Consider the following 26,636-nt stretch of genomic DNA (forward strand, 5'->3'; position numbering starts at 1 on the left):
ACTACTACTACTACTACTACTACTACTACTACTACTACTACTACTACTACTACTACTACTACTACTACTACTACTACTACTACTACTACTACTACTACTACTACTACTACTACTACTACTACTACTACTACTACTACTACTACTACTACTACTACTACTACTACTACTACTACTACTACTACTACTACTACTACTACTACTACTACTACTACTACTACTACTACTACTACTACTACTACTACTACTACTACTACTACTACTACTACTACTACTACTACTACTACTACTACTACTACTACTACTACTACTACTACTACTACTACTACTACTACTACTACTACTACTACTACTACTACTACTACTACTACTACTACTACTACTACTACTACTACTACTACTACTACTACTACTACTACTACTACTACTACTACTACTACTACTACTACTACTACTACTACTACTACTACTACTACTACTACTACTACTACTACTACTACTACTACTACTACTACTACTACTACTACTACTACTACTACTACTACTACTACTACTACTACTACTACTACTACTACTACTACTACTACTACTACTACTACTACTACTACTACTACTACTACTACTACTACTACTACTACTACTACTACTACTACTACTACTACTACTACTACTACTACTACTACTACTACTACTACTACTACTACTACTACTACTACTACTACTACTACTACTACTACTACTACTACTACTACTACTACTACTACTACTACTACTACTACTACTACTACTACTACTACTACTACTACTACTACTACTACTACTACTACTACTACTACTACTACTACTACTACTACTACTACTACTACTACTACTACTACTACTACTACTACTACTACTACTACTACTACTACTACTACTACTACTACTACTACTACTACTACTACTACTACTACTACTACTACTACTACTACTACTACTACTACTACTACTACTACTACTACTACTACTACTACTACTACTACTACTACTACTACTACTACTACTACTACTACTACTACTACTACTACTACTACTACTACTACTACTACTACTACTACTACTACTACTACTACTACTACTACTACTACTACTACTACTACTACTACTACTACTACTACTACTACTACTACTACTACTACTACTACTACTACTACTACTACTACTACTACTACTACTACTACTACTACTACTACTACTACTACTACTACTACTACTACTACTACTACTACTACTACTACTACTACTACTACTACTACTACTACTACTACTACTACTACTACTACTACTACTACTACTACTACTACTACTACTACTACTACTACTACTACTACTACTACTACTACTACTACTACTACTACTACTACTACTACTACTACTACTACTACTACTACTACTACTACTACTACTACTACTACTACTACTACTACTACTACTACTACTACTACTACTACTACTACTACTACTACTACTACTACTACTACTACTACTACTACTACTACTACTACTACTACTACTACTACTACTACTACTACTACTACTACTACTACTACTACTACTACTACTACTACTACTACTACTACTACTACTACTACTACTACTACTACTACTACTACTACTACTACTACTACTACTACTACTACTACTACTACTACTACTACTACTACTACTACTACTACTACTACTACTACTACTACTACTACTACTACTACTACTACTACTACTACTACTACTACTACTACTACTACTACTACTACTACTACTACTACTACTACTACTACTACTACTACTACTACTACTACTACTACTACTACTACTACTACTACTACTACTACTACTACTACTACTACTACTACTACTACTACTACTACTACTACTACTACTACTACTACTACTACTACTACTACTACTACTACTACTACTACTACTACTACTACTACTACTACTACTACTACTACTACTACTACTACTACTACTACTACTACTACTACTACTACTACTACTACTACTACTACTACTACTACTACTACTACTACTACTACTACTACTACTACTACTACTACTACTACTACTACTACTACTACTACTACTACTACTACTACTACTACTACTACTACTACTACTACTACTACTACTACTACTACTACTACTACTACTACTACTACTACTACTACTACTACTACTACTACTACTACTACTACTACTACTACTACTACTACTACTACTACTACTACTACTACTACTACTACTACTACTACTACTACTACTACTACTACTACTACTACTACTACTACTACTACTACTACTACTACTACTACTACTACTACTACTACTACTACTACTACTACTACTACTACTACTACTACTACTACTACTACTACTACTACTACTACTACTACTACTACTACTACTACTACTACTACTACTACTACTACTACTACTACTACTACTACTACTACTACTACTACTACTACTACTACTACTACTACTACTACTACTACTACTACTACTACTACTACTACTACTACTACTACTACTACTTGACACAATCTTTATTAGGAAACTTGAAATGGAGATGTGAAACACAAATACAGCCATGTAGATGGAGCAGCAATGCAATACAATGTCCAAAAACTCAAGAATTCATTATCATGGGGCAATGTTGGGCAAATGTCTGTCAGGTACTATCACGCTCAGGCTGCCCGCAACCTGCACATCGTCGTGAAATTCATCCTGTTGCGGCGGTATGACGATCTTGAACCCCGCAAACAGGTGACTGCCCATCGCATAAGGCAGACTGACAGCTTACAACGGAGCTGACCCATGATAACCGATACGTGTAGGTCGACGTTCTTCTCAGCAATCAGGCATGCCAGTGTCTTCAGTGCCATTGAGCATTCTCTGCCAATCATGCCCGAGGTAGAAAAAACTAGCGGTGTAAACGTACCTCTGTCAACTGCTGTCACCCGCTCTCCGTACTGGCGCTTCTTCATCCGTTCATGCGTTCGGAGCTGGCTGATGACTTCCTGACGCGACAGCAAGCTTGCCTTTGGGTGTGTAACCCGGATGTCGAAAAAGGCATCTTGCTGTCTCGTCCAGAAGCCACAAGCCCGGATGTCCAGGCGGGCACCTGCCGAGCGGTTGGCTGTCCTCCCTTGGAGCCGCTCACCATCATATGGTAGTAGAGGCGGTTCCACCTCCACATCCCGGACCGCCTCACGCATCACGTCAGCCAACAAGTCCCGAGTAGTTAGTGCGGGGCAGGTTCTGGCACACTTTTTGACCTTTGACCTTTGGTCCAAATAAGGCACACTGTGTCGGTCGTGCTGGGTCTGGCCCCGGGATCCCCCAGAGTTTGACCTTTGACCCCTGGCATGCCATAAATGTCATTCTTAAGGTTCTTTTCGCCATAGATGGCGAACGTGCACTTGTGCACGTTCGGTGCATTCGCACCGGGGAGTAGTAAAATACGTACTATCCCCTGATTTGCACATCGTAGATGTGCATTGCATGCAGTGAATGACATATTGCGCATGCGTGCATACGCACGCGGAGCGTGTGACCTTCAGTGGTCCTATGCGTGTGGAAAAGACGCAGTGCAACACAAGGTGTACTAGTACACGTGTCATTATACTACTCCCTGATTCGCACTTCGTAGATGTGCAGCAAACAAGTTCACGTTCCGTGCATTCGTTTTATTTGCACATGTGCACTGATTGACAAGTTGCCCATGCAGAGCATGCCTAATCGGCTTTTCGATCGGTTAAGAGAATGTTCAAATTCGGCCATATTATGAGCCCCAAGATCAGAACTCGGCTCAACGTAGTACTTGAAGTCACCGTTCCCATTACGTCATGTACATTTACACACACTCTGTTGAAGCACTGAAACATCGGTTTTCGGCGAATTCAACAAGCGAAATTTGAAAATTCGGCGAAAAGATGGGTGATTTCTTCAAAACCACTTTCTTCGGCGAATTTTTCGCCCGGCCGATTAGGGAAATGCCTACTATCCATGCAGGTGCATTAGATGCATAATATTATTTCTATTTTGATCGGGATACAGTAAGAATCAACCGGCTACGCCCAGAGTATCATGCATCAAAACAATTATTGAAGGGGTGTCACAGTGAAGCAGTGTTGCTACGCACCGCAAATCCCCTCTGCACTGCACCGAATCTATACTGGAGAATCCAGAGTGACCAGCAAAGAGTCACAACCCGCACGTATCCAGTCACACTAAGGCATATACACCATTCCCCACATATTCACTGTAACAAAACACAATACTGTTTACTATAATGCACTTTTATTTAAATGGACTTGGATGAGTCTGTAGAAGAGAACACAATGCACGCACACGCACGCATGCGCGGGCACACACACACACACACACACACACACACACACACATCTAGGTTATAGTGCTATACACGTATCTAGGGTTTAGGAAGCACGAGAATATGTCGAAGCACCCACGCATACCCCTTCATGCAGTGTACTTCAGTAGCCCAACACATTACGACTGCTCAGGACCATCACAAAACACATTACGACCGCTCAGGACCATCACAAAACACTACACACTGTTACTACACTGCATACACAGTTACTACACTACACCTGTTACAAGTACTTACAAATAATTTTGAAAACAAATGGCACATCCCGAAGACGGCAGCTCCAGACCTTCATACATCATCATCATCTGTAAAACCAAGCATGAGCGCACACAAACACTATTAGTGTCACGAATACGGAAGCAGGGTAAGACAAGAGGATACGAAACAAGTAAGTATCGCTATAACGAGGGGGATAAGTATACATGTAGACAGAGCAGTGCTTACTTACAGGGTCCGGATACGCTCCACGGCGTCCCGGTAGTCGGACTGCAACAGCAGCCCGACCTGCCGGCCCTCCCAGTAACGGGTTAGATGGGCCGCACCCGCCAGGTGCGCGGCCACGGGTCGGCCTCCCACCAGCCTTTCTCCACTGTAAAAACGAAAGAAACCGCAGAAAGCACAGTGTCATAGAGCTCTTTTGTTGGGGGAGAGAGCTAGGAGCACTGCACACTTACCATTTGTCACAATATATGATGAGAAAGAGGCGGCGCTTGACGCACCGCCTCAGGTGCTGGAATAGGGGTATTACCCCTGACATTTGAACGCTACAGTGACAAGTGAAAGCAATTTGGACTGTAATGATACTGAAGTGAAGGTGTGAACCGCAAAGCAAGACCTTTACCTTCTTCCTGTCGAATTCGCTCCCCAGCTGCATACCGACATCATCCGCTAAAACCCAATCATACCAAGTAACGCAAAGGTCATCAGTTGACCTTTTGGACTTTTCAACTCTTATCCAAAACCACCAAGAGGAAAAAACCAGGATGAAGAAGACGTCAGTTGTAGAAGCGTTTGTGGAGGAGTTGTTACATTATTCTCAGTAAATAGATATGGCTGATACATTCGGTGTAGACGTGGACGACCGGTCGTGGTCTCTCACCACGGGTCCTTTACTAATAGAAAGGCGGACGGCAATAAGAACTGTTGTGGAGGTGGCAGATCAAAACGCGCAGCAAGAAATTTGGCACGTCGATGGTAGACTCCATCGGGAGGACGGACCAGCTCTTGTTGATAGTAGGGGAGTGTCCGCCTGGTGCTATGAAGGTCGCCTTCATCGCGTTAATGAACGGGCTTGGATAGGACGGGGTAGCATCGAGTACTACCTCAACGGCGCCTAGAGCCGGCGGTCCTACAGCCAGTTATTGTGACGCCACATGCTGTATTCTATGGTGGTATCACCAAGGAAGGCTCCACAGGGAGAATGCGCCAGCGGTTATACACAGGGAAGGTAACAATCGTGTACGGGAGTGGTACCGATACAACCTTCGGCATAGGGAAGATGGACCTGCTTTCATCTCTCAGGAGGAGGAGGGCGTCTATCAGTGGTACCTCAACGGGGTGTATTACGGTGACCACCATCAAGACCAGGCAATACACCCCATGGAGCTGCAGTACATCAATGTAGTGCCTACTAAGGTAGACTCGTCAGCAATAAGTCATGAGTCCAGTTGTGTGATTTGTCAGGATGCCCTGGATCGTCCTCTATCCAAGTTGGAGTGTGGTCATGAATTTCACTTCCACTGTATCAAGGAGTGGATCAGTTCTGCCCCCAGCCCTACTTGCCTAACCTGCCGCTACTCCATGACTGCTGAGGACTTGGTTGAGTTCTTGTAGTAATACATGACACAGCTGCATGTAGGCGACTACGAATGACCAGTCATGTGCTACAGACGGACACGGACACGCCACCCTAAGTAGCCATGAGCGGCTCTTTGGACAAGGGCAACAAAGCACCCCGTGGGCGGCCAAGGTTGACACTAGCCACAAGTCTGCTCGCTCAGTTGAATAAGCTGGGTGTGCCCATGAAGACCATGGAAGACCTTTCCAGGTGCCGGCAACAAGCAGAGGACAAGACAGACTGGAAGAAACTGTGCAGCTCGACACTCGAGGACAAATCAGTATCAGCAGCTACTACACCTTGCTGATGATGCTCACAAGACAGAAGTGGGAAAAAACACTGAATTTCTTTATTTAGTGCTCAACTACGCGAAATATGTTATTATTATTATACATGTTCAACTGTACTCAGTCTGGCTGACTGCCATTCTCTACCACACATTACCGGACACTGTTGTGGGTGTCGTCGTTATCGTCGTCGTTGTTGATGTTGTTGTTGTGGGTTGTTGTCGTCGTTATCGTCGTCGTTGTTGATTTTGTTGGTGGCTGTTGTTGTCGGTTGTTGTCGGTTGTTGTCGTTGTTTGTTGTTGGTTGTTGTTGGTTATTGTTGGTTGTTGTTGGTTGTTGTTGGGTGTAATTGTTGGTTGTTGTTGGTTGTTGTCGGTTGTTGTCAGGCGTTGTTGGCTGTTGTTGGTTGTTGTTGTCGGTTGTTGTCGGTTGTTGGGTGTTGTTGTCGGTTGTTGGGTGTTCTTGTTGGTTGTTGTTGGTTGTTGTTGGTTGTTGTCGGTTGTTGGTTGTTGTTGTTGGCTGTTGTTGGTTGTTGTTGGATGTTGTTGTCGGTTGTTGTCGGTTGCTGGTTGTTGTTGTTGGTTGTTGTTGGTTGTAGTTGGTTGTTGTCGGTTGTTGTTGGTTGTTGTCGGTTGTTGTCGGTTGTTGTCGGTTGTTGTTGGTTATTGTTGGTTGTTGTTGGTTGTTGTTGTTGTGTGTTGTTGGGTGTTGTTGTTGGTTGTTGTCGGTTGTTGTCAGGTGTTGTCAGGTGTTGTTTGCTGTTGTTGGTTGTTGTTGCCGGTTGTTGTCGGTTGTTGGGTGTTGTTGTCGGTTGTTGGGTGTTGTTGTTGGTTGGTGTTGGTTGTTCTTGGTTCTTGTCGGTTGTTGTCCGTTGTTGTCGGTTGTTGTTGTTGGTTGTTGTTGGCTGTTGTTGGTTGTTGTTGGTTGTTGTTGTCGGTTGGTGTCGGTTGTTGGTTGTTGTTGTTGTTGGTTGTTGTTGGTTGTAGTTGGTTGTTATCGGTTGTTGTTGTTGGTTGTTGGATGTTGTTGTCGGTTGTTGTCGGTTGTTGTCGGTTGTTGTTTGTTGTTGTTGGTTGTTGTTGGCTGTTGTTGGTTGCTGTTGGTTGTTGTCGGTTGTTGTCGGTTGTTGTCAGTTGTTGTCGGTTGTTGGCTGTTGTTGTTGTTGGTTTTTGGTTGTTGTTGGTTGTTGGTTGTTGTCGGTTGTTGTCGGTTGTGTTTTAATCGTTATTTTGTTCATTATCCAGGAGGATGTTGCTATGATACAGTACCATTTTTTTCGCATATTTGAGACAAGTTTGTGTAACTTTAGTGTGACGTGGGGTATGCTGATTGGATGTGAGGTGGTGAGAGTATGCTGATTGGCCGATAACAATTAGTGGAAGGGATAAAGTAATGCGCTGCTTGTGCAGCTTAACCAAACACATGGTCTGTGGGAAACACCTTAGTAAAATAAATAAAATAATAATAACATGAATTGCCACCGGCACCTGAGAGACTCGAGCACCGCAACCTTGTTCAAATCGGACTTGGTAGCTTCGTACTGGAACTTAATCTTCTTCCTTTTGAGGTATGACCATACAAAACACGCTTGGATTTTTTCATTTATTTTATTTTTTATTTTTTCATTTTTTTTTCATTGCGACATTTTTAGCAGATGTCCACTCGTGAAACAAAGGTGAATCTGGAACGAATAAATGGTCCATGTCAAAGGCATGACGAGTCTCGAAGTCTTCACATTCATGATGGAACCTTGTCATGATTAACGCATTCCTTGATGGTGCGCACATGAAATCACCCTGCCCCATCTTTTCCAATTCCATTCTTTTCACATCCTGCAACCCTACTAGTATCAGTGGGGGGTGCTAGAATCAGAAGAGGCAAGGCAGCACTCTTCCGTGGATGTATTACTCGACACAACACCACCCATACTTGTTTTCTAGAAGTTTTGACTATAATGATATATTGCAGTAGGAAGTAGTATATAGTCAAATAGGATAGGATAAGAATGAATGATCAGCTGTCTTATAAAGAATGCAGTTCATTAAAGACTTATTGGAAGCTCTCTACCAGCTGATCGTCTTGTTGGACGGCGACACTGCATAATGATATGAAGCTCTCAGTTAGCTGTTTCAGTTCCGTGGTAGAAAGTGTCATGTGCGCGTCCAGAGCAGGATGAAAACATCTGGGCTCCACGTGGATGCAGACGATTGGAGCAACAGTAAGACGTACCTTCAACGCTTGCTCGTCAATGTCGAGGGAGACTGCCCCGGGGTAGATGAAAACATCTTGTTCCACATCCAGTTCGAAACAGCTGGTCGGGACTAGCTTGCTTTCACCGTTGATGTACACCCGACACTGACCGTAGGACGAGCGTGATGGGTAGAAGTTGGTCTTGATCTTCTCCACACGTCCTCTTCGGAGAGTGTCACGGAGCGATGGACAAGTCTTGATCAAGTTCGTAATGATGAACTCAGTGGACTCATTCAGTTCGATGTAAACCTGTCCTTGAGCATCTTTACGAGCTGTTGCCGTACTACCACAGGCTGGTAGAGCTCCTGAAGGGAAGTACATCTTATAACCAGGCTTGTAGAAGGATCTACCTGATGACTTGTAGGACAGTTGCATGTCCTCCTGAAACCCATCCACCACAATCTCTTTGTGGAGCTTGGTAGGAGCAGGTGGCACATAGCGACGCTTAGCCGGTACTGCGTTCGAAGAGAGCACAACTTGAGGAGGGTCAGCAGGAAGAGCGGAATTCTTCCTCACCCGTCGCTCGTATAGGGAATCCATCTTCCAGGAAGCGAAGGCAGAACAACTCATCAGCACTGTATTCGATGAACGAATGACTCAACTACAGGATAACCATCTGTATTTATACAAGTCAGAGACGGGGACGGATTGAAATGTTAAAAATATGTGTCAGCTAGATCAACCAATCACCATCAAGCCCGACACAAACATTTGCCCTATCAGCATTGAGCCCGCCAAAAAACATTTGACCAACCAGCATCAAACTCGCCAAAAACATGTTGTCCAGTCAGCGGCATGCCCACCAAATAATATCTCATCTTAAAGATTCCTTACATGATACAGCCACTTTAGTGAACTGATACAGTATGCAAATAAGATCAAAGTCAAACGTGTGCAAGTTCTGAATCACGTGATCAAGTGAATAGGTTTCCCAACAATAGGCATCAATCAAAGATGTCATAAGAGATGTATCAGATGGAGATAAAATCAGCAAATTCGTACGCAACGTGGACAGTTGAGATGAAGACACCATCCTGGTCGACTCCATGAGATGCAGTACATATAGGAGTGGAAAATGCTGAGGAAGAGGTTCCATGATTCGACTGAACCTCAACCATGATACATTGCTACGAGGTAAGTAGGAACGCACTTTACGTAGTACATCCACATTCGTATCGTATACCATGCAGGATAATGCTATAGCAACGTTTATACTCTTGTACAAACAGGATTTTTTGATCGCAAGTATCTGCTCCCGAGGAGGGTGTACGCAAAGCTGATCGGATAAGAGTTGAGTTTTCGAAAGAAAATGCAAAAGATGACGATCCACACCGCATAACCGCTCATGTACCGCGTAACGCTTCTTCATCAAACTACATCTCCTATGCACATCATCTTCAGGGAAGTAAATCACCGCCATGACAAGTCCACACGAAGAACACACGTATCTTCCTTCATGTAAAACATGATCAAGATGTTGACACTGTTTTTCCTCCCCGTATTGCTCTTTTTCTTCTTCTTTTTCTTCTTCTTTTGGCTCCGATCCATTGGACTGCGAGGACTGGCCCCTGGCCAGATCCCTTCTACATTCCTCAGTATCCATCTTCTACTTCTACATTCCGCTGTACAACCATTGGGGTAGATGACCTCATACCCTCGCCAACACGTCGACGTGTTGGCGAGGGTATGAGGTCATCTACCCCAATGGTTGTACAGCGGAATGTAGAAGTAGAAGATGGATACTGCGGAATGTAGAAGGGATCTGGCCAGGGGCCAGTCCTCGCAGTCCAATGGATCGGAGCCAAAAGAAGAAGAAGAAGAAGAAGAAAAAGAGCAATACGGGGAGGAAAAACAGTGTCAACATCTTGATCATGTTTTACATGAAGAAAGATACGTGTGTTCTTCGTGTGGACTTGTCATGGCGGTGATTTACTTCCCTGAAGATGATGTGCATAGGAGATGTAGTTTGATGAAGAAGCGTTACGCGGTACATGAGCGGTTATGCGGTGTGGATCGTCATCTTTTGCATTTTCTTTCGAAAACTCAACTCTTATCCGATCAGCTTTGCGTACACCCTCCTCGGGAGCAGATACTTGCGATCAAAAAATCCTGTTTGTACAAGAGTATAAACGTTGCTATAGCATTATCCTGCATGGTATACGATACGAATGTGGATGTACTACGTAAAGTGCGTTCCTACTTACCTCGTAGCAATGTATCATGGTTGAGGTTCAGTCGAATCATGGAACCTCTTCCTCAGCATTTTCCACTCCTATATGTACTGCATCTCATGGAGTCGACCAGGATGGTGTCTTCATCTCAACTGTCCACGTTGCGTACGAATTTGCTGATTTTATCTCCATCTGATACATCTCTTATGACATCTTTGATTGATGCCTATTGTTGGGAAACCTATTCACTTGATCACGTGATTCAGAACTTGCACACGTTTGACTTTGATCTTATTTGCATACTGTATCAGTTCACTAAAGTGGCTGTATCATGTAAGGAATCTTTAAGATGAGATATTATTTGGTGGGCATGCCGCTGACTGGACAACATGTTTTTGGCGAGTTTGATGCTGGTTGGTCAAATGTTTTTTGGCGGGCTCAATGCTGATAGGGCAAATGTTTGTGTCGGGCTTGATGGTGATTGGTTGATCTAGCTGACACATATTTTTAACATTTCAATCCGTCCCCGTCTCTGACTTGTATAAATACAGATGGTTGTCCTGTAGTTGAGTCATTCGTTCATCGAATACAGTGCTGATGAGTTGTTCTGCCTTCGCTTCCTGGAAGATGGATTCCCTATACGAGCGACGGGTGAGGAAGAATTCCGCTCTTCCTGCTGACCCTCCTCAAGTTGTGCTCTCTTCGAACGCAGTACCGGCTAAGCGTCGCTATGTGCCACCTGCTCCTACCAAGCTCCACAAAGAGATTGTGGTGGATGGGTTTCAGGAGGACATGCAACTGTCCTACAAGTCATCAGGTAGATCCTTCTACAAGCCTGGTTATAAGATGTACTTCCCTTCAGGAGCTCTACCAGCCTGTGGTAGTACGGCAACAGCTCGTAAAGATGCTCAAGGACAGGTTTACATCGAACTGAATGAGTCCACTGAGTTCATCATTACGAACTTGATCAAGACTTGTCCATCGCTCCGTGACACTCTCCGAAGAGGACGTGTGGAGAAGATCAAGACCAACTTCTACCCATCACGCTCGTCCTACGGTCAGTGTCGGGTGTACATCAACGGTGAAAGCAAGCTAGTCCCGACCAGCTGTTTCGAACTGGATGTGGAACAAGATGTTTTCATCTACCCCGGGGCAGTCTCCCTCGACATTGACGAGCAAGCGTTGAAGGTACGTCTTACTGTTGCTCCAATCGTCTGCATCCACGTGGAGCCCAGATGTTTTCATCCTGCTCTGGACGCGCACATGACACTTTCTACCACGGAACTGAAACAGCTAACTGAGAGCTTCATATCATTATGCAGTGTCGCCGTCCAACAAGACGATCAGCTGGTAGAGAGCTTCCAATAAGTCTTTAATGAACTGCATTCTTTATAAGACAGCTGATCATTCATTCTTATCCTATCCTATTTGACTATATACTACTTCCTACTGCAATATATCATTATAGTCAAAACTTCTAGAAAACAAGTATGGGTGGTGTTGTGTCGAGTAATACATCCACGGAAGAGTGCTGCCTTGCCTCTTCTGATTCTAGCACCCCCCACTGATACTAGTAGGGTTGCAGGATGTGAAAAGAATGGAATTGGAAAAGATGGGGCAGGGTGATTTCATGTGCGCACCATCAAGGAATGCGTTAATCATGACAAGGTTCCATCATGAATGTGAAGACTTCGAGACTCGTCATGCCTTTGACATGGACCATTTATTCGTTCCAGATTCACCTTTGTTTCACGAGTGGACATCTGCTAAAAATGTCGCAATGAAAAAAAAATGAAAAAATAAAAAATAAAATAAATGAAAAAATCCAAGCGTGTTTTGTATGGTCATACCTCAAAAGGAAGAAGATTAAGTTCCAGTACGAAGCTACCAAGTCCGATTTGAACAAGGTTGCGGTGCTCGAGTCTCTCAGGTGCCGGTGGCAATTCATGTTATTATTATTTTATTTATTTTACTAAGGTGTTTCCCACAGACCATGTGTTTGGTTAAGCTGCACAAGCAGCGCATTACTTTATCCCTTCCACTAATTGTTATCGGCCAATCAGCATACTCTCACCACCTCACATCCAATCAGCATACCCCACGTCACACTAAAGTTACACAAACTTGTCTCAAATATGCGAAAAAAATGGTACTGTATCATAGCAACATCCTCCTGGATAATGAACAAAATAACGATTAAAACACAACCGACAACAACCGACAACAACCAACAACCAACAACAACCAAAAACCAACAACAACAACAGCCAACAACCGACAACAACTGACAACAACCGACAACAACCGACAACAACCAACAGCAACCAACAACAGCCAACAACAACCAACAACAACAAACAACAACCGACAACAACCGACAACAACCGACAACAACATCCAACAACCAACAACAACAACCGATAACAACCAACTACAACCAACAACAACCAACAACAACAACAACCAACAACCGACACCAACCGACAACAACAACCAACAACAACCAACAACAGCCAACAACAACCAACAACAACAACCGACAACAACGGACAACAACCGACAAGAACCAAGAACAACCAACACCAACCAACAACAACACCCAACAACCGACAACAACACCCAACAACCGACAACAACCGGCAACAACAACCAACAACAGCAAACAACACCTGACAACACCTGACAACAACCGACAACAACCAACAACAACACCCAACAACACACAACAACAACAACCAACAACAACCAACAATAACCAACAACAACCGACAACAACCGACAACAACCGACAACAACCAACAACAACCGACAACAACCAACTACAACCAACAACAACCAACAACAACAACCAGCAACCGACAACAACCGACAACAACATCCAACAACAACCAACAACAGCCAACAACAACAACCAACAACCGACAACAACCAACAACAACCAACAACAACCAACAAGAACACCCAACAACCGACAACAACACCCAACAACCGACAACAACCGACAACAACAACCAACAACAGCCAACAACGCCTGACAACAACCGACAACAACCAACAACAACCAACAATTACACCCAACAACAACCAACAACAACCAACAATAACCAACAACAACCAACAACAAACAATGACAACAACCGACAACAACCGACAACAACAGCCACCAACAAAATCAACAACGACGACGATAACGACGACAACAACCCACAACAACAACATCAACAACGACGACGATAACGACGACACCCACAACAGTGTCCGGTAATGTGTGGTAGAGAATGGCAGTCAGCCAGACTGAGTACAGTTGAACATGTATAATAATAATAACATATTTCGCGTAGTTGAGCACTAAATAAAGAAATTCAGTGTTTTTTCCCACTTCTGTCTTGTGAGCATCATCAGCAAGGTGTAGTAGCTGCTGATACTGATTTGTCCTCGAGTGTCGAGCTGCACAGTTTCTTCCAGTCTGTCTTGTCCTCTGCTTGTTGCCGGCACCTGGAAAGGTCTTCCATGGTCTTCATGGGCACACCCAGCTTATTCAACTGAGCGAGCAGACTTGTGGCTAGTGTCAACCTTGGCCGCCCACGGGGTGCTTTGTTGCCCTTGTCCAAAGAGCCGCTCATGGCTACTTAGGGTGGCGTGTCCGTGTCCGTCTGTAGCACATGACTGGTCATTCGTAGTCGCCTACATGCAGCTGTGTCATGTATTACTACAAGAACTCAACCAAGTCCTCAGCAGTCATGGAGTAGCGGCAGGTTAGGCAAGTAGGGCTGGGGGCAGAACTGATCCACTCCTTGATACAGTGGAAGTGAAATTCATGACCACACTCCAACTTGGATAGAGGACGATCCAGGGCATCCTGACAAATCACACAACTGGACTCATGACTTATTGCTGACGAGTCTACCTTAGTAGGCACTACATTGATGTACTGCAGCTCCATGGGGTGTATTGCCTGGTCTTGATGGTGGTCACCGTAATACACCCCGTTGAGGTACCACTGATAGACGCCCTCCTCCTCCTGAGAGATGAAAGCAGGTCCATCTTCCCTATGCCGAAGGTTGTATCGGTACCACTCCCGTACACGATTGTTACCTTCCCTGTGTATAACCGCTGGCGCATTCTCCCTGTGGAGCCTTCCTTGGTGATACCACCGTAGAATACAGCATGTGGCGTCACAATAACTGGCTGTAGGACCGCCGGCTCTAGGCGCCGTTGAGGTAGTACTCGATGCTACCCCGTCCTATCCAAGCCCGTTCATTAACGCGATGAAGGCGACCTTCATAGCACCAGGCGGACACTCCCCTACTATCAACAAGAGCTGGTCCGTCCTCCCGATGGAGTCTACCATCGACGTGCCAAATTTCTTGCTGCGCGTTTTGATCTGCCACCTCCACAACAGTTCTTATTGCCGTCCGCCTTTCTATTAGTAAAGGACCCGTGGTGAGAGACCACGACCGGTCGTCCACGTCTACACCGAATGTATCAGCCATATCTATTTACTGAGAATAATGTAACAACTCCTCCACAAACGCTTCTACAACTGACGTCTTCTTCATCCTGGTTTTTTCCTCTTGGTGGTTTTGGATAAGAGTTGAAAAGTCCAAAAGGTCAACTGATGACCTTTGCGTTACTTGGTATGATTGGGTTTTAGCGGATGATGTCGGTATGCAGCTGGGGAGCGAATTCGACAGGAAGAAGGTAAAGGTCTTGCTTTGCGGTTCACACCTTCACTTCAGTATCATTACAGTCCAAATTGCTTTCACTTGTCACTGTAGCGTTCAAATGTCAGGGGTAATACCCCTATTCCAGCACCTGAGGCGGTGCGTCAAGCGCCGCCTCTTTCTCATCATATATTGTGACAAATGGTAAGTGTGCAGTGCTCCTAGCTCTCTCCCCCAACAAAAGAGCTCTATGACACTGTGCTTTCTGCGGTTTCTTTCGTTTTTACAGTGGAGAAAGGCTGGTGGGAGGCCGACCCGTGGCCGCGCACCTGGCGGGTGCGGCCCATCTAACCCGTTACTGGGAGGGCCGGCAGGTCGGGCTGCTGTTGCAGTCCGACTACCGGGACGCCGTGGAGCGTATCCGGACCCTGTAAGTAAGCACTGCTCTGTCTACATGTATACTTATCCCCCTCGTTATAGCGATACTTACTTGTTTCGTATCCTCTTGTCTTACCCTGCTTCCGTATTCGTGACACTAATAGTGTTTGTGTGCGCTCATGCTTGGTTTTACAGATGATGATGATGTATGAAGGTCTGGAGCTGCCGTCTTCGGGATGTGCCATTTGTTTTCAAAATTATTTGTAAGTACTTGTAACAGGTGTAGTGTAGTAACTGTGTATGCAGTGTAGTAACAGTGTGTAGTGTTTTGTGATGGTCCTGAGCGGTCGTAATGTGTTTTGTGATGGTCCTGAGCAGTCGTAATGTGTTGGGCTACTGAAGTACACTGCATGAAGGGGTATGCGTGGGTGCTTCGACATATTCTCGTGCTTCCTAAACCCTAGATACGTGTATAGCACTATAACCTAGATGTGTGTGTGTGTGTGTGTGTGTGTGTGTGTGTGTGTGTGCCCGCGCATGCGTGCGTGTGCGTGCATTGTGTTCTCTTCTACAGACTCATCCAAGTCCATTTAAATAAAAGTGCATTATAGTAAACAGTATTGTGTTTTGTTACAGTGAATATGTGGGGAATGGTGTATATGCCTTAGTGTGACTGGATACGTGCGGGTTGTGACTCTTTGCTGGTCACTCTGGATTCTCCAGTATAGATTCGGTGCAGTGCAGAGGGGATTTGCGGTGCGTAGCAACACTGCTTCACTGTGACACCCCTTCAATAATTGTTTTGATGCATGATACTCTGGGCGTAGCCGGTTGATTCTTACTGTATCCCGATCAAAATAGAAATATGCATCTAATGCACCTGCATGGATAGTAGGCATTTCCCTAATCGGCCGGGCGAAAAATTCGCCGAAGAAAGTGGTTTTGAAGAAATCACCCATCTTTTCGCCGAATTTTCAAATTTCGCTTGTTGAATTCGCCGAAAACCGATGTTTCAGTGCTTCAACAGAGTGTGTGTAAATGTACATGACGTAATGGGAACGGTGACTTCAAGTACTACGTTGAGCCGAGTTCTGATCTTGGGGCTCATAATATGGCCGAATTTGAACATTCTCTTAACCGATCGAAAAGCCGATTAGGCATGCTCTGCATGGGCAACTTGTCAATCAGTGCACATGTGCAAATAAAACGAATGCACGGAACGTGAACTTGTTTGCTGCACATCTACGAAGTGCGAATCAGGGAGTAGTATAATGACACGTGTACTAGTACACCTTGTGTTGCACTGCGTCTTTTCCACACGCATAGGACCACTGAAGGTCACACGCTCCGCGTGCGTATGCACGCATGCGCAATATGTCATTCACTGCATGCAATGCACATCTACGATGTGCAAATCAGGGGATAGTACGTATTTTACTACTCCCCGGTGCGAATGCACCGAACGTGCACAAGTGCACGTTCGCCATCTATGGCGAAAAGAACCTTAAGAATGACATTTATGGCATGCCAGGGGTCAAAGGTCAAACTCTGGGGGATCCCGGGGCCAGACCCAGCACGACCGACACAGTGTGCCTTATTTGGACCAAAGGTCAAAGGTCAAAAAGTGTGCCAGAACCTGCCCCGCACTAACTACTGTCCCGGATCTCATTGTGGCGTGCCATGGGGTAGCCCCCTGCCGGACACATCATCGCATGGTCTATTGTGTTTGCAGCACCACATACACAAGTCAGGGGGAGTCCGTCAGGCTGCAGGCCGTAGCGGATGCAGAACGCATCTCGGAAATCCGATTTGTTCAGCACCATCTGCATTTGGGACGATGGTTCCGCCGTTACCCAAGATGATACGCCCTTTTCCGCGGCATTCTCCACCAACAGCGCCTGTGTTGCTGTCAAATCCGGGCGCAATTCGCTAACGAGACCCGTGGCTTGGGCAGCTTTCTCTCTGCGAATACGCCCGGCCTCCTGCCGGCTGAGGGCTATTGCCTCGTTCAGCTGGTCTGTTTGAGTAGTTTCGTTGGTGCTTGTTGGATGTTCTGGTGGTCTTATGCAGGCCGCCACAGGAGCCACAATCTGTCTGGATGCAGAAAACTCTTTCTCGGCCTCCACCGAGGGCACAGGGATTGCCATGCCACCAAACCGCGCTGGTAGCGATAGCAACTTTCTCAGTGCCGACTCGTCCGAACACGAATGGCCGCTGAGCGCTGGCAGCAGCTTGTCCGTAATGGCGGCGTCGAGACGGGCCAGAAGATGCGCAGGGCAAGATAGGACGCGCAAGTGGTACCGCCACTTGGACACGAGGCCCTTTACAAACACCTCGTACGCAGCATGTGGCTGAGTGGTGGCCACCTCCGCCAGGCGATCAACCTGCAGCGTCCACTTGTCGATCAAATCTGTGATATACTCCTCACAGAAGACCGTTGTACCGAGTGCGCCGCCAAGATAACGAGCACCCTCGGTCACAACACGAATGCCCGTGTCCCTGAAAAGCTGGAGTGCCAGGGCCGAATGCTGCTCCTTGACAATTAGTGTTGTCTTGTTCGCGTTAGGGTAGTACCCATACCCAGGGCCATGCTCCAGAATCCCATCCCAGTACTGCCTTAGATTGAGGAGCTGTCCGCCACCAGCATCGTCATCAGCATACCATAGCTGCACCACGTCGGGGCAGCACTCTGACAGCTTGTCTATCAATGGCATCATGGCGACCGCGTATATCGCCATGGCGAGAGGATCACCTTGGCAGGTACCCTCCTGACTCCTTATCTCTCCACCACCCGACACAAACAGGCGGCATGGACTGCTGTAGGTGTTCTTGAACACCTGCCCCAGGGCAGGGCAGACGAGTGGCACGTTGTGTAGGGCTGCTGTGCGGTTCATAGCGTTGAAAGCGTTGGTGGCATCGACCAAGAGCACACCCTCCACCTCCGGCGAGACAAGCATGTCGGTCATCGTATGCACGGCAGCTTCACACCCAGACGGAACACCAACACAGAGTTGACGAGGGGCTGTGGCGTGCATGGCGTCATACTGAATTATCTTCATCACAGCTTTGCCTATTAGTCTCCGGAAAACCTCCCCAACAGCGATAGGGCGCACCCCCGGTTGCTTGTCCAGTGGGATGAGGCGGGCCGCAGTGAACGAACTTAGCTCTTCTGGTGGGACTTCCTGGGTGCATAAGCGTTTTCCTGCTTCTGCCATTGCCGCACAGAGCTGGTCAGACGCTGCAGCGAAGCAGGTCAACATGCGTTTCCACGCATCAGAGTCCAGGCCCGATGGACCGGCCGCTCCGGACATTTGACGACTTATCTGCTTGATCAGCGCTCCTGTGAGCCTGGCAAAAAGGATCGGATCTTGAGGGGTAGCCGCGTCATGCCCCTGCAAGAGAGCGTCATCCGGAGGTACAGCAGGCTGGGGATGCTTATCAAGCAGAATGTCACGTACTGTTGAACCTGGGCTGCCGCTGACAGTGTCGCTCATTGACAACACTCCACCCGAGCCACTGGAGCAAACCATCCGAATGGCTGACTGCGTTTTCCCAGAACATACGAGTTTTGAAAACAAGGTGTCGTCAATTTGGCCTGACTGGTCGACGTTCCGGGTATGGTGTGCCGGAAGATGCGCCTGGATGCATCGGCATTCACGCAGCAGGGTGTTGATGTCTCCTGACTTCCAAACAGCAAGTCGACGCGTCAGGTGAGTTCCGTGTTCGGAGGAGGAGCCCTGTCCGTGCGGTTTCTGCAACAGGAGGTGGCACGCGACAGCTATTGATGTCCAGGCTCGTTCACGGTTGGGCGCCGCGTCGGAAAATATGCGAACCAGTCGTGCAATTTCCTCAACAAATTGCTTCCCGCCCGCTCCGAAGGGAACAATAAACAAATTTCTCCTCCAAGTCACACACTCTTCATACGCCCCCTGCAGGCTGTCTGGTTGACCCTCAGGAGCAGTCGGCAAAGGGCCCAAATCGTGCGCCGCTTCTGTACTGGAGTTGTCTCGTGCCGGCTGCTGTGGCTGGGGCTGACTGGCCAGCGGTGTAGACGGGGTGGTAGACGTTGGCCGCTGCGACACGGCTGGGATCGGAGAGTCTGGATGCTGCGACGCCTGCCGCAACTCCTGCATTGACATCTGTGAGCTGGCCTCAGGCTGCGATGCATCGGTGGTTAACGACTGCGTTGAATCGAGAAATGCCAGAAGATTAACGTCCGCAGTAGAAGGCAATGATTGGCTGCATGCCAAAGCAGAGGCTGATGCTGACTGGAGGTCCTGTGTCCTCGTAGAGGCTGTTTGTCCACTACCAGCTAGTGCAGGCTGAGTACCATCTGGCGCTGCAACGGAGGCACAACTTCTCGGCGCCTTGCTAAAGTTAGTGTTTCTGCATCTCCCCTTTGAAAGCGGGACGCAATTGTCACAACTGACACTATTCTGACACTACTACTACTACTACTACTACTACTACTACTACTACTACTACTACTACTACTACTACTACTACTACTACTACTACTACTACTACTACTACTACTACTACTACTACTACTACTACTACTACTACTACTACTACTACTACTACTACTACTACTACTACTACTACTACTACTACTACTACTACTACTACTACTACTACTACTACTACTACTACTACTACTACTACTACTACTACTACTACTACTACTACTACTACTACTACTACTACTACTACTACTACTACTACTACTACTACTACTACTACTACTACTACTACTACTACTACTACTACTACTACTACTACTACTACTACTACTACTACTACTACTACTACTACTACTACTACTACTACTACTACTACTACTACTACTACTACTACTACTACTACTACTACTACTACTACTACTACTACTACTACTACTACTACTACTACTACTACTACTACTACTACTACTACTACTACTACTACTACTACTACTACTACTACTACTACTACTACTACTACTACTACTACTACTACTACTACTACTACTACTACTACTACTACTACTACTACTACTACTACTACTACTACTACTACTACTACTACTACTACTACTACTACTACTACTACTACTACTACTACTACTACTACTACTACTACTACTACTACTACTACTACTACTACTACTACTACTACTACTACTACTACTACTACTACTACTACTACTACTACTACTACTACTACTACTACTACTACTACTACTACTACTACTACTACTACTACTACTACTACTACTACTACTACTACTACTACTACTACTACTACTACTACTACTACTACTACTACTACTACTACTACTACTACTACTACTACTACTACTACTACTACTACTACTACTACTACTACTACTACTACTACTACTACTACTACTACTACTACTACTACTACTACTACTACTACTACTACTACTACTACTACTACTACTACTACTACTACTACTACTACTACTACTACTACTACTACTACTACTACTACTACTACTACTACTACTACTACTACTACTACTACTACTACTACTACTACTACTACTACTACTACTACTACTACTACTACTACTACTACTACTACTACTACTACTACTACTACTACTACTACTACTACTACTACTACTACTACTACTACTACTACTACTACTACTACTACTACTACTACTACTACTACTACTACTACTACTACTACTACTACTACTACTACTACTACTACTACTACTACTACTACTACTACTACTACTACTACTACTACTACTACTACTACTACTACTACTACTACTACTACTACTACTACTACTACTACTACTACTACTACTACTACTACTACTACTACTACTACTACTACTACTACTACTACTACTACTACTACTACTACTACTACTACTACTACTACTACTACTACTACTACTACTACTACTTTTTAAAAAAATCGGAACACGTTTAGGTACAATTTATTTCAGGCTGTTTCTGTTTTGGTACCCTGTCTCTCATTCGAGCACCCGGGTCTACGATGGTATAACTTACTTATAAATAAGTATGCTTCCTTCGCCACCAGTTTCGGATAGGATCAACCAGGAGTTGTAAAATATTGGTATTTTAGTACTCCCTGCCCTCAAGACGAGCACAGCGCCGTGGATCGAGCAGATCCGGCCGCGCCGGCCTAGCGTGCTTCACTTTCTGGCCGAGGCAAACATCGCCCGCGTGTACGTGTGCGCATCCCGTGTCCTCTCCCGGGCTTTTACGACTCCCTGACTATAACTATGCGTGCATGCTGTGCACATTTTGATTCGATGCGCGACCAGCGCGCGCGCTGCAGCGCATAAATGCATGGTGTGTACAGCTGCATGGCCATGCCAGCGCCATGGCATGGGGCCGCTAGACGTAGATCTACGTGCGACCGGATTTCCATGTCCACACGACATACTAGTATTATGTGTCGACAGTACGTAGATCTACGTAGATCTGCACGCGTACAGTAAGATCGGGCGCCGAAGAACGCAGGGGCTCGAGCGCAGCCTAGGAAAGTTCTTAAATCTGATAATTCTAGCCTGGACTGTTCTTAAATTTTGCCGGTTTTCCAGCCTGGGCGTTCTTTGGCGAGGTGTTCTTCGGCGCCCGATCTTCTAGTAGAGTCTTGGCGCATGGCCTCCAAACACAGGGCCTAGCGCGCCTAGCTAGCCGGCCCAGGCAAAAGGCAAAAACGTTACCTAGCCTACGAAATAGGCCTATGATAGCGCTACTGGCAGTACTGCGGATACTGCCGGCCGCCAGTGCCGGTAGTAGATCTACTGCAGTACTGGCGCTAGGACCTTTCACTTGGCCGCGTGGTGCAGTGCACGCGAGCTAGCTGGCCTCCGATCTTGAGTGTCAAGTTGTATGTTCCGTCGCATCATGTCACTATTGACTTTGTCAGGGTTCGAGTGTCGTAGATTTTTATAAACCTCTGTACCATGTGTACATGTACTGTACTGACTGACTAGACCATCTCTCAGCATCTGAGTCTGACAACAATCACCATCACTGACATGACTGTCAAGTAGTGGTGTCACTTCAGCTCAGACTCAGACTAGAACTACTTAGTACAATAGTAGAAGATCTACATAGTCATTGTATGACCGATGACTGGAGGCCCATGCAACGAGGCCAGCTCGCGTGCACGCAATGCTGCACCACGTGCAAGTGAAGTCCATGGCCTTGTGTTGGGAGCTAGCTAGCTGGAGGCCAAGACTAGACAGTCGTCGTGTTGATCTAGGCCATTGGAGCGAGCCGACGACCTTCACTTCGGCCTCCAGCCCTCACGTCGCAGTTAGTACGAAGAGAAGTATATCAAGAAAATTCTGGACGAAATGCGCTGCCTTTTGGAGGAGCAAGTGTGCAGCTAGTTGTTATAAAATAATTGATAAATTTCTTTGAGGATTTGGTAGGTGTGAGGTACGCATATACTGTTTCCGTACCTTTCTGCCCTGTATCCAGTGGTATCTGGTCAGTGCAAATAGGATCAGAGCTGAAGCGCACTACTGGTTTCAAACTGACTGCAATCATCGTCCGCTGTTGTCGGGCGCGTGGACAGCGCATTGCCGTTGGGTCGGCTCTCCGTGACCTGAAGACGGTGATATTGAGGATGCTTAGACCCTATGCTGAACGTCGTCTAGACTAAGAGAACGTGTAGCCAAAGGCGAAAAGTCGCAGTGACTATGACGAATGGATGCAGTATCCCCAGCTGCCAGAACAACGGGAAGAGCGAGACAAAGGTCGCTGCTGCTCGTGGCGTCGTATTCCATCGAGTACCAAAGAAACCCGCTCATACGCGCGAGGCTTGGCTCCGCGTTCTGAACAAAATTGTGCCGAACCGGAATTTTACGGCTAAGCACATCAGAATCTGCAGCGAGCATTTCGAGAATGGCAGGAGCTCACAGGACGTCGTACCTACAAGGTTTGTAGCTCATGACGCACTGGCTACTGGTCTAGCGGAGCTTCCTGTGTTGAACAATGTAGCAGCGGAGGTCCCAGTAGCAGAAGTGGAGCAGCATGTTCAGGTTAGTTTAAAGAGGAAGTTATTCAAGTTAAGCCTAAAATCAAATGTTCACCAATTGTAGTCTTCAGGGTGCTGAGTCAAATGGTCTTGGTCCGAGGAAGCTGAGACGCTCCCTTCCTCCTTGATTCCCAATCGAACTCGCGAACTTCTACCGTAACTGAGCGACTGCGCCCTACTAGATGGGTTTTTTATGCAAAATATCACTAAAAGCGCCATTTCGTTCTTATAAAAGCACGCATGACCATGATTGGCCCATATGTTGTAGTCTTTTGGACGCTGAGTCGACAGGTTTTGGTCCAAAAAGGCTGTGGTGCAGCGTTCTGGCCTTACTCAGTATACTTCAAAAACACAATTGGAAGAGCATTCCATGGGGGATTGCCAAAAAATTGTGGCAAAAACTCAAAATTTGACCCATTTATGGCCGAAAGCTAGGATATCATCTTTTTTCTGAATGGACTGTAGACCTGCGAACCCTGGGCTGCGAAATGATGCATGGTGCAAACTTGAATGACGCGACTGGATTTCATTGAGCAGGACTGTACATTGCAAGGGGAGGGGGGGGGCGGGGGGAGGGAGGGGGGGGGGGTAATATCAAGAGTAAATAACCCGAAAGAGTGTGCAACTCTGCATCTGGGGTGGGATCTCCGACGGCGAAGACTCACATCACGTGTCTCAGGTACGTTTCGTACTAAGTACAAACGAAGAATAGCGTGCGCGCAATCCGAATATCTGCCATGATCATGTGGGGGAGTTGCTTACGTGCAGCGTGTTTCTGTCAGCGACGGTTTTTTATTACTCTGCTGCGCGTGCACACGCGCACGCACGCATGCACACACACACACACACCACACACACACCACACACAGCACACACACCACACACGCACACACACACACCACACACACACCACACACACACACACACACACACACACACACACACTCCAGTCAAGCATGCAATTCCAGAGGGACGATGGTAAACGTTTTTTTGTGAGAGATTGGTGCTGTTCAGCAAATAAAGGATTCAAGGTGCAGGGGTACATACATAGATAGATATAGAGAGTTAGAAAGAGTTCTTGCCGAATAGAACGTGTAGCACTGATCAACCTTTGGGGAGGGGGGGGGGGGGGGTGAGTGTCTGTGCAAATCATTCTGAATATCTCTATGTCCTTCTGCATGCCCAGGTGATCCAGGATCCGCATGCACTTCACATTGATGACGCCGATGCCACACACGTGATGTCACCAGTAGCCGCCGCCATGGCAACGGGTGAAGGTTCCGTCTCCACCACATCCCAATCCACCGGTCACGTAGCGACCAGCAAGAGTTCAGGAGTGCGAGGCAGCGTGGCTGCCACTGGCAACAGCCGTGGGGCAACTGCTGGCATCAGACGGAGCAGCAGCGCCGGTAAAGACAGCGGGATGGCATCGTCGGCTAATTCTCTCACTTCACAAGATGAGGACACGGAAGAGAACAGCCAGAAACAAGGCCAGGGTCAGAGTGATCACACTCACAGCTTGGACATAGACTCCGAGACCACTGCACAAGTATTATCTGATGTCAGCAGTATAACTTCCATGCATCCTGTCAACGAGATTGGCCATAGCAGCAGCAGCAGCAGAACCCAGCGGCAAAGTCAAACCGCCGGCTGCGCTAGCAGCGGAACTCGTCAGGAACATGCTCACGTGTCCGCCTCGTCTGGCTGCGTGGGCTTTGAGTCGTCGCTCGATGGCAGCATTTCGGCTCCGTCTGAATCGTGCTGGGCTCAGCTACTGTCCATTAGTCCTTTCCATTCGCCAACTTCTATGTCCGTCAATCACATCCCTGTGGGCGATGATGGATGGCCATTACCCGAAGACTATTATGAGCAGCTTGGCTTTCTGATCGAACAAGAAGCGGAGTTAAAAGCCAAAGGGCGTCAGGTAATGTCATGACCTGTTCTTATCGTCTTTATCCGTAGTGAGTAGCTCTATGATGTAGCGTACTAGGTAATGATGTTTGAATGCACGTGTTCTTTCACATTCAGCTTATGTGAAGCCATGTTGACCTTGCACAGTGAACACGTGTTCGGTGCCGAAGAAAAGAGAGAGAGAGAGAGAGAGAGAGAGAGAGAGAGAGAGAGAGAGAGAAAGAGAAAGAGAGAGAGAGAGAGGGAGAGAGAGAGGGAGAGAGAGGGAGAAATCTGCTCCTGGTTCAAGCAACCACTTTGTCTGCAGGAGCAATTTTATTAGGCACAGAATTTTTACCGCCAATGCGCTTGTGATATCAACAGGATTGCTTTTCGGTCCTGGTTGGATGGTGGAGCAAAAATCTCCTGCAGCTGGCTCCCGCAATGGAGACTATATAGGCTGATAATGGTGATTTCCCCTGGCTTTGTATTAACCAGGCAGTGGTGATTTCTTGTCAGCTGTAGTACCCGGATCATTGCTGTCTTTTCTTTTCTTCTTGGCTTGTTCGTGATTTAGGTGGTCCTGCAGCCAAGCATCTTTACAGATAAACTGGATGAAGGCAATGGCTTTGCTGGACAAGAACCCCACCGTTCTTTAGCAGCAATGGATGAAGTACGCA

At 46.3% G+C, this 26,636-nt stretch overlaps 1 protein-coding gene across 1 annotated transcript in view; it reads left to right on the forward strand.

Annotated features, from left to right (window-relative positions):
* The first annotated feature begins 23,248 nt into the window (after positions 1–23,248).
* The window catches only part of LOC135813149 (uncharacterized), a 3,975-nt gene continuing 587 nt past the window's right edge, over positions 23,249–26,636 (forward strand). The window contains exons 1-3 of the mRNA XM_065326366.1: positions 23,249–24,070; positions 25,253–25,990; positions 26,534–26,633. Coding sequence (XP_065182438.1) covers positions 23,729–24,070; positions 25,253–25,990; positions 26,534–26,633 — 1,180 coding nt within the window. The 5' untranslated portion in view covers positions 23,249–23,728. The remainder of the gene's footprint in view (positions 24,071–25,252; positions 25,991–26,533; positions 26,634–26,636) is intronic.

This window comes from Sycon ciliatum, chromosome 3 (assembly GCF_964019385.1).
Source record: "Sycon ciliatum chromosome 3, ocSycCili1.1, whole genome shotgun sequence".
Classification (NCBI taxonomy): Eukaryota; Metazoa; Porifera; class Calcarea; order Leucosolenida; family Sycettidae; genus Sycon; species Sycon ciliatum.